Source organism: Scardinius erythrophthalmus (genome assembly GCF_964197995.2).
Source record: "Scardinius erythrophthalmus genome assembly, chromosome: 1".
In the NCBI taxonomy this organism is placed as follows: Eukaryota; Metazoa; Chordata; class Actinopteri; order Cypriniformes; family Leuciscidae; genus Scardinius; species Scardinius erythrophthalmus.
In genome coordinates, this window is record NC_138221.1 from 75,705,796 (window position 1) to 75,721,638 (window position 15,843).

The following is a 15,843-nucleotide window of genomic DNA, read 5'->3' on the forward strand; positions in this document are numbered from 1 at the left end:
CATAAATCAATTTACAAACTGAAGTGAAGTTCACAGAATAGTTAGAATTAAATAAAGTTGTATTCTGGTTATCTTTATATCTGGTTAACATTATAATAGACTGGATGGAAATTTAGTCATATACAAAAATTGTATTTTGTATTATATTGCCTATATTAACCTTTTTTAAACTGGATAAACATGAGTTAATTGTATTGGTTAATAAAAGTACTACAGTGCTAACTGTACCCCTGTTTCACATCAAAATAATTAAGTCCTTGTTTTGAGACTACAACAAGACTACAAATCATAAGTATGTGGAATTGCTCTAATCTTCACTCTGATATCCGTCTACACAGTTCTCCTCCAGGATTTTAGTGAGAGTTGCCAGTGTGCTATTTGGATCCAGCAGAGTCACTAGAGGGACATTCACACCTCTATCACTGAAAATACGATTCTGCAGAGTCATGGCTAACATTGAGTCAATGCCTAAATCAAAAAGATGAACATCATCATTCAGCTCATCCATCTCAACACCATTCGTTTCGCTAATCATGAACCTCAGATAATCACGTGGTGAGGATGATGTCATGGGTTGTTCAGGTCTAGAAATGTTCACTCCAGTCTTAATCGTGGCTTCCTCTCCTATTTTGTAAAGCCTCAACTTTAGTGGAATGTTCTGACTGAAAGTGTTAATCCATTTGTTTTTCAAATCGAATTTGCATACAACCTGTTGAGGTTTGTTGATCAAGAGGCACTGCTCAAGACTTTCATGGATTTCTGGAATCTCCAAAAGCAGGATTCCCTTTGCCTCCAGAAATCTATGGATATGGACTTTGTTCAACAAAAGACCAAGATTCAAAGCCCCCCAATTAATGGACTGTCCAGAAAGCCCAATGTTTCTGCGGTACTGACAGAAAGTGTCCATGAATGTATTAGCCGCAGCATAATTAGATTGTGAGGCATTCCCAATGAAGGCGGAGACGGAGGAATAGCACACAAAGTAATCCAGATCGCACTGTATGGTAGCACGGTGAAGGTTAATCACTCCGTTTACTTTTGGCCTCATGACTTTCTCATAAAGAGATTTGTCAAGACGTTCAATCAGCCCATCATGCAGGACAACTGCACTGTGAAACACCCCTTTGATGGGACTGGATGGAAATAGTTTTCCAATGTTAACAATTGTCTGGTCCACTTTCTCAGATACAGAAACATCACATGGCAGAGACTTAATGACAGAGCCCCAATCGCTACTGACCTGACTTATCTCTTGTTGCATCTGAGGGTTTGGATTACTCCTAGACAGAATGACAATGTTCCCTCCTCCTTTCTGAGCAATGAACTTTACTGTCTCAAAGCCCAACCCTGTTAGACCACCTGTGACAATATAGACAGCATTGTTCTTGAATAGACTCTGTTTGGCCATTACTGGAATGTCAGACAGCTGGTGCTTGTCTTCACTGTTCAGGATGATAATGGGTAGGATCTGGCATCTGAAGTATGATTTAGATTCTTTAACAGACAGAAGATCAGTGTCTTGAGATTTCACTTTTTGAACAACTGTTGCGTCCAAATATAAGGACTTTCTGTCCAAGTGCATGGAGTTCAGCCAACGGTAGATTTGTGGCATTTGCATTTGCAGAGACCCTTTTTGCATTATCTGGGACATGAGGAGGGCATGAAAGCGGACTTCCTCATTTGTACCTCGGAATGTTGTAGTATTGAATGGAAATTCTGTCTGGTTGTCATAGACAAGAACAATGTCTTTGATGCCTCTAACACTGCTAGCTATTTCAGCGATTTCTACATTAAAAGGAGGCAAAAGAATAGCTCCCACAACCTCACTAAAATCACAAGACAGCTGATCAGCCTGTGTGCTCACTCTGACATTCCAACCGGATCTGTTTGCAATAGTAATTAACACATTCATCAAAGCTGAGTCAGGAACTGTGGAGAAAATTCCCAGTTTCCATTTCTGTTTAGCTTTGGGTAAAGACTCATGCAGGATCTCCCAAGCCAGTACCATATAAGAGACACAAGGCACATCTTTCAGGAATGAAAGCTTTTTTGCTTTGCAGCAAACAGCTGCTGGGAGAACTACTTTAGTGGTTGCAGCCACAGGGTAACAAGACACAACGTGATCACCAACTTTAAATTTTCTGACATCTTTACCCACAGCTGTGACAGTGCCACTGAAGTCAAGGGCCAAGAGCTTAAGGTTTTCAGTTGTGTGCTTGTTCCAGTACAATGTCTTACCATGATTCAGGTCAGAAATGCTGACTGGAAAGTAATCTGATGAATGAACACAGATTTTACTGAGATGAAGCTCAATATTTTTTCCTTGAATCGGTTCAATGGAATTATCCATTTGAGTTGCAGAGACATTTTTCATTATATATGGGTCAGATGTTTGCAAGATGAAGACTTCTTCATCCAACATGTCGATGTTTCTTGAAGAAATTGCCATTGTTGGCAAAGGTGTGTGAGTGATTTCAGGTTTGAAAATTTTGCCCTCCTTCACTACTATCTCTGGATATTTGTTACAGGGGTATGATCTGAGGACCTGAACCAGAGCTTTGATGTCTTCAAAAGTATCAGAGCTCATGTCAATCAGCTGGAAGGAATGTTCTGGCAGCTCAGCTACACATGCTCTTGTCATGCCTGACAGAACAAACCCAGGGTTTATGTGCTCCACTAAGCTCTCAGAGCACCTACAGGTTATTACTCTGATATCGCCTGGGAAATGAAGTGTCCTGAGATATGTGACAAGCTTTCGGAAAATCTCACAACACCCTGCCATACTGTCCAAGACCTTCTCTGATTCGAGAGAGGTTAGGTCTGCATCACCCCACATGAACACAATTTCCTGGAAGTTTTTATTTACATCTGAAATTTTCAGTTTTGACAAAAGAAGTTCAACTCCATCTTCTAACAGTATGTTACTGTTTGATGAAGACACATATCTAGATGTTGGGTCCAAGTACTCTTGCAAAGCTTTACCAATTCCTTCCTGGTCAGAAAAGACCAGTGCCTTAATTGGTGTATCAAATGTGGCATCTTCAGAGAGGACGCTGAAATTGTTGTGAAAGAAGTACTCCTCCACTACTTGAGAACGACTTCCAAACATTCTGATCTTCACATGCCTCAGTTCAACTAACACCCTACCCTGTTTATTGGCTAAGCAGCCACAAATATAAAACTCATCTTCTCCCATATGTACTGCTCTCAGATATACAACCATCTCCTCTTGCAATGGTTCAAATATAGCCAGGCTTCCTATTTGCACAGGATATCCAGGTCTTGCTGATAAACCCAATACAGCTGGAGGAATAAGTTGCATGATGTAATCTAAGACCACAGGGTGAAGGTGATAGTCATGTAATTGAGGCAGTAATTCTTTTGGGACACTCACAATAGATATAGCCTCTCTAAATTCTTCCCCAAAATAAACATCTGCATGATTTCTGAAGACAGATTCATACTCAAATCCTGCTTGACTTAGATGATTGTAGAGTTCTTCAGTCATCATGTGGGATGTGCATCTTTTGAAAATACAGTCTAATGAAATGAACTGTTCTTCAGGACTTCTACCTGGTTTTGCTTCTACTGTGCCAAACGCATAGACTGCAAAAGTAGACTGTATTTTGAAGTTGCATGTGTTATCAGCCTGGTCAGATGGATCCAGCTGAACTTTTAAATCTGGGGCATTCTGGGTGAAAACTAATGGACTCTGGAATGTTATGCTGAGCTGCAGAGAACTAAGTGGGACTTTAGGCTTTGCATATGCCATGTAAGTTGCTAAACCCAACTCTGCAAAAAATGCTCCGGGAATGATGGCAACTCCTTTGTGCTTGTGGTGCTGCAGGAAGGCCACTGATTCAGAGGTTAAATCACAGCTAAACACTGAACTGTCTGTACCCATTTGTGTAACTACTGGATGGTTGCCAGTGGGACTGATCAACTGCGAGTTAGAAGTGAAGACATTACTCTTCACATCATCAAACTGGTATCGTGGGTAGGGAATTGGTTCAGTCTCAAAACCTTTGTAGAACGCTTCCCAGTCCACTTTGACCCCAAGCTCAAACAGTTTGGAAACAACAGTAAGCATTGTCTCATGATCTTTATCAGGCTGCACTGAGGGAATCACAGTGAAGTCATTTCCCAGAGTCTCAGTGATGTACCTCTGCAAAGATCTTCTTGGACCAATTTCAACAAATATCACACTCCTTTTGTTTTTAGCTGCAGACTTTACAGCTTGTTCAAATTCAACTGGCTCTCTGATATTCTTTGCCCAATATTCACCAGTGATAAAATCTGAGGAACACAAACTAACACCTGTCACTGTTGAAAACAATTCTGTCTCCAAATTATGTGCCTGCAATGAGCCTATACTCTGTTCCACTTTGGATAAAATGGGATCCATCTTGTGACTGTGGAATGCTGCAGGGACATCTAAAATGCGAAGGAACAAGTCTTTTCCACTGGCTGAGTTGCTCAAATTCTGTTGCAGCCTGTCAATGTCATCTGCATCTCCTGAGAGGGTGCAAGACTGAGGGCTGTTATAAGCAGCCAGACAAACCTTTCCTGAATAAGATGGAAGAATATTCAAGACTTCAGAAACAGCCATATTACTGACTACCAGCATCTTCCCTCCCGTCACAGTGCTTTGTAGAGAACTGCGATAGTGGATGACTTTCACTGCATCTTCAAGTGACAGCAAACCAGAACAATGAGCTGCAGCAACTTCTCCAATAGAGTGCCCCAAAACAGCATCAGGACTGATGCCCCAGTGTTTCAGAAGTTTGACAACAGCAACCTGAATAGCGAACAGAAGAGGCTGGACAATCTTTGGATCAGACGGCTCTGTACTTTTCTCAGATTCATTTTCTAGCATCTCTATCAGATTCAATCTTCTATGGCTTTGCAACAAAGTTTCAATCTTAACGATTTCCTCTCTGAAAACTGGCTCTTGTTTTAGGAGCTGCTTGCACATACCCTGATATGTAACACCATTGCCACAAAACACAAAAACTAGCTTGGAGTCTGTCTTTGACAGTGCAATCTTTTTCTCCACAGCAGCAGTAAGTTTCTCTTTCAGGTCTGCCAATGATGATGTTTGAAATACTTTCCTGTATTTGTGTTTGACATGGCTTCTTCTGCATGCAGATGTGTACAGTAAAGACTGTAGATCTGATGTTTTCCCTTTGCTGATCTGTTCTGCCGTATCTTTAATTATATTTTTCATGGATTTTTCTGATGCTGCAGAGACTACAAAATACTGATGGGATTTGCTTCTCAGCTGAGCTCTTGGCTTTTCTGACTGCACATATTGTCTGACAATTGCATGTGCATTTGTTCCACCAAACCCAAAGTTATTGATTCCTGCACACCTCCCTGATCTGTAGTCACTGATCCATTTTTCTGCTATGGTTGGGATTTTGATATTGAGAGATTCAGTGTCTATGCTGGAGTTTTCCACTGAGTAGAACAATGATGGCACTATGGTTTCATGCTGCATCATCAAAACAACCTTTATGAGCCCTGCAACACCTGCGGCAGATTCTGTGTGTCCAATATTGCCTTTAACAGAACCAATGATGAGTGGCCCTGACTTTTGAGGTCTTGCTTTGGCAATGACTTTTGAGATGCTACCTGCCTCTATTGGATCTCCTACTGGAGTCCCAGTCCCATGAGCCTCAATGTACTGGACACTGGTCTGATCAGTCTCTGTTGAGTAGATTCTTCTGAGCAGCTCCTCCTGCTGTACCATGGATGGTTTAGTGATTGGACTAACGGTGTGGCCATCTTGATTTACTGCAGTTTTGCTGATGATACCCCAAATATGATCATGGTCTTCAAAAGCCTGTCAAAATACAGACAACATTATGGGTGTTTCTTGCAGTAGTTTATCATTAGGTACATTGCTGTCATTGTGTTGTGTTTATATGAGACAATCTTTTTATTTACTTTTTTCAGAGGCTTTAATAAAACAACACCGCATCCTTCGCCTCTGCCATATCCGTCTGCTTTGCTGCTGAAAGGTTTACTCGTTCCATCAGAAGACATTAATTTTCCCTTGGAGAGAGTCACAAAAATGGTCGGCTCCAGTAGAAAGGTTGCACCACCACACAAGGCCATATCACAATCTCCTGTTGAATACAGATAATCACACAACTTAGGGGGATAGGGGGAGCCTAATGGCTAATCATTTGTTTGATTAATTCAAAGGCAAAACATACTTAAATCATGAAGCATCTAATGTCATTTACGCAGTACTGTATATTCGTACACATACAATATACAGTATATGGATTCTTAAAATGTGCAAATCAATTGATCCACATGGTTAACATACATATGAAGAGCTCTTTTTCAAAACGCGATAAACGGCATTTAAAAAAAAATGAGTTTGTCATGTCATTTTGCTGTGTACTGAACCTATTCACTGCTCCATCAATGTTTCATGCCAAATCGCTATATTTCCTTGTTTAAAATGTTCTGCAAGATGCAGTTTCTTTCCAAACCGCAATAAGCGCCGAACCCATTTTTAGCCTAAACGCAATATATCCTCTGGACTAATCAGAATTCTCTCTCTCTCTCACCCTCAAATCACTCGCGCGTATCACGCCAGACGCTCAATTCGCCTCATTCGCGTGTCCGCACCGCGCTTAACGCCTCATTCGCGCCGCAGGACCTCCAGATGCGCGTAAACGCGTCTTTACATTGACTTAACATGAAAATTACTTGTGCCAGACACTCTATTCGCCTTTGGTGTGAACGCCACTCACTCACATACACAAGGTCATGTCGTGATTTGTTCTATGCAAAGTGGACTATGGTTCGACTTTTTATGGGTTCGACACTTTACTGAATGCCAATGTATTTATTATGCCTTCTTTTTTTAAAAACAAACCATCATTTTTTGGAAAAAGTTGATGGATTTATAGCGTTTTGAAAAAAAAAAATGGATGGATTTATAGCGTTTTGAAAAAAAACAAAAAAACTTTGAATTCATCATCAACAATTTTGTTGTTTGATTTAATAATCATTGTTCAACATGATCAGACTGAGCCAAAAAAAATTTTTAAAAGGATAAATTGAATATTCACAAAATGTGTGGGTCTAGGTAAAAAATGTTATTTTCCTGAAAACTATTTAAATGGATTTATAGCGTTTTGGAAAAGAGCTCCTCATATATTTTTGAAGGCTACCTTGTTTTATGGCTTGACAAGCTAAGTGGAGGGCGACGAGGGATGAGGAACAGGCACAGTCAATGGTCAGTGAGGGTCCAGTGAAGTTGAAGATGTATGAGATGCGGTTGGCAGCTATGCTCATTGCAGAGCCAGTGCCTGAGGTGTGGTCTATGTATTTCGGATTATTCCTCACATTTGCCAGCTCAAAGTCTCTGTTCATGAGTCCTGAAAAACAAGCAAACAAAAAACATGTTAGACATGTTAGCTGGCGATATGCTTTTGTCCATAGTCACTTACTGTATTCCTATTACAACCTAAGGTTAGTGCATATACTTTTTTCACTGGGATTAAAGACGCCAAAAGTATTTTTTTAATGTATCTTATATTAGCTCATATATTACCCAAAAATACTCCTGTGCGTGTTCCACTGGCCTTTTCCATTGGTATCCCAGCATCTTCTAGGGCCCTGTAGGTGCACTGCAACAGAAGTTTGTGCTGAGGGTCCATGCTGATTGTTTCAGCATTACTGATGCCGAAGAACTTGTAGTCAAACTCATTCAAGCTACAGAGAATAAAAGGTAAATGATGATGGGGTTATTGCTTTTGGAGTTCAGGGGGTGGGGGTGGAAAATGTTCTTTCGTTGCTATGGCCGGGTATCACTGTCAGTCGTCTCAGTTTCGTGAATGATTCACAAAACTGTAATTTAGCAGATTAAAGAGGAGCTTCATCATATTCATTTTCTGGTGCGATAGTCTGATAATCTCCTTCAACAGCACCTTCGGGTTTTGTCGTCTGTGCAGCGCAACAGCGGCTCTACTGGAATAGCACATTTATGCTGTAATGTGCCACTGATAATTAAACAAAATGCTTGACCTATTAAGCATCAAGAACGCTAAAACGTAAACGCGGCCAACATTGGTTAACTGCATGTAGGCGTCAATGTTATTGTCTAAACGCCAATTAATAAAAACGTCAGACAATGAATAACAAAGCTCTGAAAAGTGTTTCGAATCAATAAATGCACATTTCAAAAGTTATTTTCGACAACTAGAGACAAAATCATGGAAACTCATAGAGCTGCGTTTCGAACTCGGACCACTTGAAGTGCGGCGAGACACATGTTGTTGCGTTGACCACAGAATATCGTCTGAAAGCTTAACATCTTACACTCATGCAAAGCCTTTTTGATGTAAAATTTTTCTATTACAATGTTTTATGTTGAAATGTTTTCATTATTTATTAAAAAATAAAATAAAATAAAAACTTATGTTAACCATAACAACCAACTGTAAGCCTATTTAATTCTTAATATAATAAAAAATGCTAAAACATAATTTATTTCACTGTTGTTTCAGTTAATACATATACTAACAAATTAGAATAACACAAAGTATAATGCCTAATATATGCATAACCTGAGATGCAGAGCCTTTATAGAAAAACTGGGCACACAATGTTAACGTTTAGCCTACTTTACTTAAATTTGATGCAATAATAGAAGCCTATATTTGTTTCAGTTCTAAATTTGCACTGTAATTTCAGTATTGTCGTTTAAATAAAATGTTTCACTTGAATTTATCTGCTACCAGATTACGTAATAGAGAGAATAAACTGACACTTTTCAAAGTCTGTGATTGTAGCGCCTCTTAGAGATAAAAGACAGCAAATGCACGTCCCCGGCGGTAAAAGTATTATTCTGGTTGAGTACCAACTCTAGTAATATATATATATAGAGAGAGAGAGAGAGACCCAGCAAACACATTTAAGTTGTGGCAACGTCGCAACATTGAAACAACGTAGAATTGTAAGACGCGACAGGGCTGTAGCAACGTTGTAGCGCGACATTCAGCAACTGAGAGACGACGTTCTGTTTTTTTTTATGCTAGATATAGATATCCCCCATTTAGCATGTTATGTTTTGTGGTTAATTTTTAATTTAGATAATTATATACTTTTTAAAATATTGTTTATCCTTATTATTATTTATGGGCCTAACAGCAAATTATATTAATTATAATCAACACCTGCAATTGTACACTTTGAAGAGTTAAAATGACATAGAAGGTTAGTTAAATCAACTTTATTAAAACTGCATATGGTAATAAAAATGCACTTCCAAAAGTCATACATTTGTGAGAAAAAAAAAACATATTAAATACATGGGAGTGGACTAATGTTAACTAGCATGAGCAGACATGAGAAGATCTAGCAAAGAAATGAATGCGATGACAAATCAAAGTAAAAATAAATAGGTGTGCGCGCGGTTACAAAAACTGTTTTTTTTTCTGTGTGCACTTCAAAAAAAGCAAAAAACATTAACGTGCAACAAGTACGCACTTCAGTCGCCCTCTGTTCAAGGAGCAGCCTGGTCTGCCTGTTCAGTTTCAGTAGATCTGCAAATGTTGAATTTTCTGTCGAATTTGAACCACTTAATTTGTGGAAATAAAATGGACCGAAAATTGCCTGTCAAATATTATAGGTTGTATTTTTAAACATAATGCATATTTTGGAAGTGAAATCTGAAAGGTGAATATGGATTATTGATTTTTTAATAATGAAAACGTGTGTGAAATGTTTTGAATTGAAATATGCACAGCTTAAATATACAACCATGTTGAATTTCAGCCCATTAAATTGCAAGCCCTGAAAATATAATGCATTAAAATGCAAGCAGGGTTAATGCAATGCATTTTTTTCAAGTAGTGCAATTCAACAGGCTTTTTTGTTTCAAAAACATTCGGCATTATTTTACTTCCAAACAAATCATCCAAGCACCTCATTCCGAACTATTTTTAAGATATGTTTGAATAATATTATTAAAGATTATTTAATTGTAAAGAAATGATAGATCTGTCTTTGATTTTCGCAAAAATTCCAGAAGTTGAAAGTCTATTCTGATTGGTTGATAACTTTTGACAATGTTTAATCCAGAAGCGAAGATAATGAATGTCTAGTGAAAGAACATGGGAAGATTCGTGAGTGCACAGGACACAGTTTGACCATCTGAGCCAGAGGAGAGGCGGTTCGTAAGAGAGCACTGTGTATTGGAGAGTGCATGTCCAGTTTTGAGCGGGAGCAATCCGCGTGCGAGGGGATGGATTCGTGCTCACACATTACATGGAAGTGCTGTTGCGTTAATAATGGCATTAAAATAGCGCCATATGGTAAGTCCCTCAAAACTGTGTGAAAATTAAAAAAAAAAAATCGCACATTCCATCCAACATGGTTGACTTTCTGTTGGGTGGAGTCAGATAAAACCAAGTGAACTTGACCACACTGAGTGTGCATATCGCAGAAACTCCATCCCGACCACAGCCTGCATTTGGTGACGCTGTAGAGCCCCTCAGTTACACCCAAGCCCAAGCACTACATACAATATGTGTTACACAGGTCTGATGTCCCTGCAAACTTTCTTAGGTTTTTCAGGCATGGCTTAAGAAATGGGTGAATTCTCTAAAAAATATTTCTCTCTCTCTCTCTCTCTCTCTCTCTCTCTCTCTCTCTCTCTCTATATATATATATATATATATATATATATATATATATATATTGCTGGGAGGCAAAATGAACACAACAATGAAAGGGTTAAACTGTTAATCATCATGGGTGTAACACACACAGACTCACACACAGAGGTGGGCATAAATACATGGAAATGTATTTAAAATAAAAACACAAAATACTTTACAGATAAACTTATGCAAAATAGCAGCCATTTATTTATTTTTGACCAGGTTACAATGTAGTAAAAAATTAATACTGTATGTAAAACTGTTGGATCCTTTTCTGCTATCTAGCAAAGAATATGGAGAGGCGATATGACCAAAATCTCAGTAACAATATACATCATGGTTTCACAATTCTCAATATCAGTTTTGATTCCACAGCAAAAACCCAATTTCAAACTCTTTTTTTTTTTTTTTTTTTTTTTTGCAGGTAGTCCAGTGCTTTTTAAGTAATTTTATGTTTATTTTATGTAAAGTTTATTTGTTTCTATACATTTATTAAAAATAGAAAGTGTATCTAAAATTTATTATAATTAATTTAGATTCATTTGACACTATTAAATTAATAGTGTCCTACCCCTAAACTATCCCTTTATTTTTTATGAACAATAAAACTAAAAGCTGAAGATGTTTGTGGTGTATCATTCATCAGTGCTTCGTTTTCCACTCCAACGTTCCAGTAATCCCTGCCCACTAAAAGCTGCACGGATAACTTTGCTTTTCCCACAAACAGGCCCATCTATGTAAATGATTTAAACCACACTGGGGGCAGAGGCGTGTCTGAACTAGTTAATGCATGAGATCAGAACCCTGATAAACAGGTCGACTGGCAGAAAGTATTGTATGTATTTTGAAAATACAAAAATACTCATCTTAAATGTATTTAAATACAAATTACATTTGAGAGAGAGAGAGATCAAATGCTCAGAGTGTTTACCAGTAAATTGAGTCGGAAGATTCAACATTTCAATAAATTAATAAATAAAATTCTACACTGTGACATATTTTAGAATTTGATAAAGTCAAAATAAATGTAATGATGCCTGAAATATGTTCTTAGCAAATGCTGTTATAATATGTATGAAATGTTTTTTGTTTTTTTTATTCAACCAGATAGCACTAATCTGCCATTTTTTTTTTACTTACAACAGTGTTATTTTTTTTTTACAGACGAAAACGAGACGATAACTAAATAAAAAACAGTTTTAAATGACTAAAACTATGACGAAAATATTTTGACATTTTCATCAACAAATAAAAACTAGATGAAAATGTTTGGTAGGGACGATTTGGGAGGAGATCCCGTCAAAATGAAGTCCTGCGTTTGAGGAAGATGCACATGTTTAAACTGTAACGTGCTGATCTACCCGGCGGGACACGAGTTGGCATGCGCTACACGTCAAAATTAACAATTACAATTTAACTAAACTTTTATTGTAAAAGATTTTAGTCAAAAGAATTGTAGTCGATTTATATCTACTGTAGATCATTAAAATCATGTATTGTATTTCGTCAACTAAATTTAAATTCAGATGACTTAAATATGTCAAAAGACTAAGACTAAAACTAAATCAGAATTTAAAATTAACACTGACTTCCACATACTTTAATTGAAAAAAAAGTTTTTATTTCTAATATTTGTATTGTTTTATATCATAATAAAAGATGTATAATTGTTGAGAAGATATGAGACTCTTCCTGTTACCATGGCAACACCGGTTGAGATATTCTACATCCAACATATTCACTGTCTTGGCATCATGTTGAAAACGTTTGGTGTGAATCATATAAACTTGCTATGAGGATACTAGTACTGATTAAAAAATATATATTTACATTCAAACCAAAATAGCCGACTACCTGTTGGTTGGAGCGAATGACTGTAAATTAGAAAGTTATAAGTTCACATGAACTGAAGACGTACCCATCGATGAGTGCTGCTTTTGCCGTGTGCGTCTTCCCGGCCTTACTCTCGTCTGGGTCGTACCATTGAGAGAGCTTAAACCTGTCGTCCGGGATCTGAACTGTACAGTTCTCTCCATGAAGGAGGACTCGCCAGAAGCTCTCAAGCCCCTCGCCTAAAATACAGGAGAACATACAATGTCAATACTATTAAGGCCAAAATCATAGCATGAACAAATAATGAATAATAATGTTAGCCTACCTCCAGGAAAATGGCATCCAATGCCAACAACGGCAATTTCTACATCATCCTCCATCATGTTTTATGTGCTGTGTGTTACAATCTATAGACAGCAAAAATAAACAGTGAGGCAGTTAACTTAATATTCATTCATCACAATTAATATTTAGCTTTCTTCTTCATGCATTCTTTCAGCAGGAAAAAAATATATATATTTACTTATTACTACTAGTCAACCAGAAAAAAAAAGTCCTGTATAATGTAGAGACAGTCTGAACATCGGATAATTTTAAATATAGCTAATAAATAAATAAAGGTTAAAAAAAACTATATACAAGTTTTTTCTACAAGTAGATATATATTCCACTGTATATTAAATAATTATTTTTTAACTTCTTACATTTATTGTTTTATGAAAATGTAGCTGTCCATACTTTTATTTTGTTAAATAGTTTCTCTTTATTATTATTATTATTATTTTCGGAGAACAAGAAAAAATAAAGCAAATGAAATGAGAAATATGGACTTACCTGGTTACTCATGTTGAATCTTGTCTTGTTGAAAATGCTCACATGATGCGCAGTCTACCCGATATTTATTGAGCTTAAGGAGAAGTAAATTCAGGATTTTTCACGTGACTTCTTATTAGCTCATGGAACAATTTCTTATAAATGTTCCTTTAAATAGATTGAGTTGACTCAACTCTTTATCACATGTTTGATATTTAGATATAACCCATTTCCCCCAAACCTCTAAATTAGCAGAATATGAATATCATCATGAATGATACAGTATTTTCCTTCTCAGCTCTGACTAAACAGAGATATTAGCTGTTGCTTTAGACAAGTGAATATCATTTTGATTTAATGGATTTACTGATTGTCATTTTCTTGGCCACTACCTCAGACCCCTGAGGGTTAAGAACCGGGATTTTATGTTTGATAGCAACCTATAATTTGACAATCATATTTCCAATGTTTTCAAAACATACTTTTTCTACCTTAGAAATGTTACCCAAGACATATTTTAGGCCAGTGGAGAGCTGAGCTGACTGGGCCTGTCCATTATACCTGATGGAGTTTCTCCTTTAACTTGAACAGTGTACAGTGTCACGATACCCCGTGTTTTAGCCTGGTCGTTCACACCTCAGGGTTGGAAAAAGGGGAATGGGCGTGTTAAGCTGTGGAAGAATGGGAAGAGGGGAGACAACAACCAATCAAACGCAGACCTGCAACACAACCGTGGGAAATATACAAATTAAAAACATGTCCAAGTGGGCAAAATATAAAAAAAAAAAAACATACCGAAAGGAGTGGGAAAGTGATTTGGACTTAAAGCCATGGATAACGCAGTCTAAACCCGAGGACCAGATGTTTGAAAGAAGACCCGGAGACAGGATTATAATAAATTGAAGAAAAGTTTTACCAGTGGTGGCTGGAGAGAAATATCTTGGGTGGGGCTGTGTCATATTCAGTCAGTGTCAATAGTCCGGTAACCGTGGGAGTGTTTAGCGTAGTGGCTCCGAGGTTGTGGAATGCTCTTCCTCAAGGCATCCGTCAAACATCCACCCTTCTCTCCTTCAAAAACACATTTTTATCTGTATATTACTCTTCAGCTCACAGTCTGTAAATTCTACATTGTTATTGATATGCTATTTGTTTGAATCCCTCTTTGTTTGTGTCTTTAACCTGACTTTGTAAGTGACCTCTGAATATTAGGCCAATGGTGTGTGTATTGTGCTTTGATGTTGACGTTTATTTTGTTCTATTCCTAAACCCAGTCCCAGCGGTTCTCAAACTCTTTAGAGTTGTACCTAGGGCGACCACCCGTCCCGCTTTGCGTTGCACCACACGGCATTTTCACCCCTTGTCCCACACGTCGCATATTGAGCAAATGTCCCGCATTTTCATCAGTCTGCTGGTTTTTAATACTCATATTAAGGAAACGTGCATGCGTTCTTTTGCCTTTTTAAGAAAGCATTTTATTTATTCGTTTTGAGGCGTAGTTTAACAGTGCTTCATCAGAAGTACAAACACAACAGCCGTTTTTTAAATCCTATCCAATGGTTGAAAAGAAAGGAGTAAACATGGTCACTATAGTTTGTGACGGCTGTCAATCAAAATGTGGAGCGGTGATTCGTTCCATGTGTTCCCGGTCAGTAAACAAATGGAGGAGCGGTGATTCGTTCCATGTGTTCCCGGTCAGTAAACAAATGGATAATTCGGTCAATTAAAATTAAAATTGAACAGAATTTATCAACTTCTTGTCTTCTGAGGTTTTTTTAATTAACATCCTTTCTAAAAAATATGAAAGTTTTTTGTTTAATATATTCTTAATATATAAGACTGTCAATGATCTAATTTTATGTTGTTTTGTATTTTATTTGTTCATTATTAATTTTGTTGTATTTTAGTTGGACTTGGTCAGAACTGTTTCAGAAATAGTTATCTTCATGATGCCTTTGGGCTCAGTGATGTTGAATTTAAATGACATGTAAAATAAAGATGTGTTATGTTACATTGTGATGTAATGGTGTTTTCTGGAAGGGACTAAAGAACAAAGAACTCTTATCAGCTGAAAGGCAGAATACAAATGTTTTAAGTTGGATAAACATTAGGCTATAGAACAGTTTCAGGTTATGTTTAGTGTTGGTACCATGTCCACACAAACTTATAATCGTCCCACATTTGGTTTGTTTGATGGTGGTCACCCTAGTTGTACCCCATGAGGCTTTTACACCCTTCTGCGCACACACACTCTTCAGTCACACCTTTCTCAGTAAGGGATGATATTTGCCCCCTTAACCCTTAAAGAGTTTCTGTATCTTGGGGGATACAGTCATTTAACAGGCTGTGGGGGGAAGGGCCATGGGGGGAGGGGCATTATGTGGTTGCAGTTGATGAGAAACACTGATGGGGTGATGGGTCATGTAATCAGGTCATGTGACTTTATGCCAACATTCCAAACATTTGTATCAAAATCCAAAATGGCAGCATACATGGACAAAGACACTGGCCA

At 37.7% G+C, this 15,843-nt stretch overlaps 1 protein-coding gene across 1 annotated transcript; it reads right to left on the minus strand.

Annotated features, from left to right (window-relative positions):
* Nucleotides 1-307: 307 nt before the first annotated feature.
* On the minus strand, nt 308-12,904 carry LOC308687274 (mycocerosic acid synthase-like polyketide synthase; the record flags this gene model as incomplete). Its single annotated transcript, XM_081359667.1, has 6 exons — nt 308-5,845; nt 5,950-6,131; nt 7,194-7,400; nt 7,577-7,737; nt 12,607-12,760; nt 12,847-12,904. The coding sequence occupies 6 exons, from the start codon at nt 12,902-12,904 to the stop codon at nt 308-310; spliced, it is 6,300 nt and encodes a 2,099-aa protein (XP_081215793.1).
* Between the last annotated feature and the right edge of the window lie 2,939 nt (nt 12,905-15,843).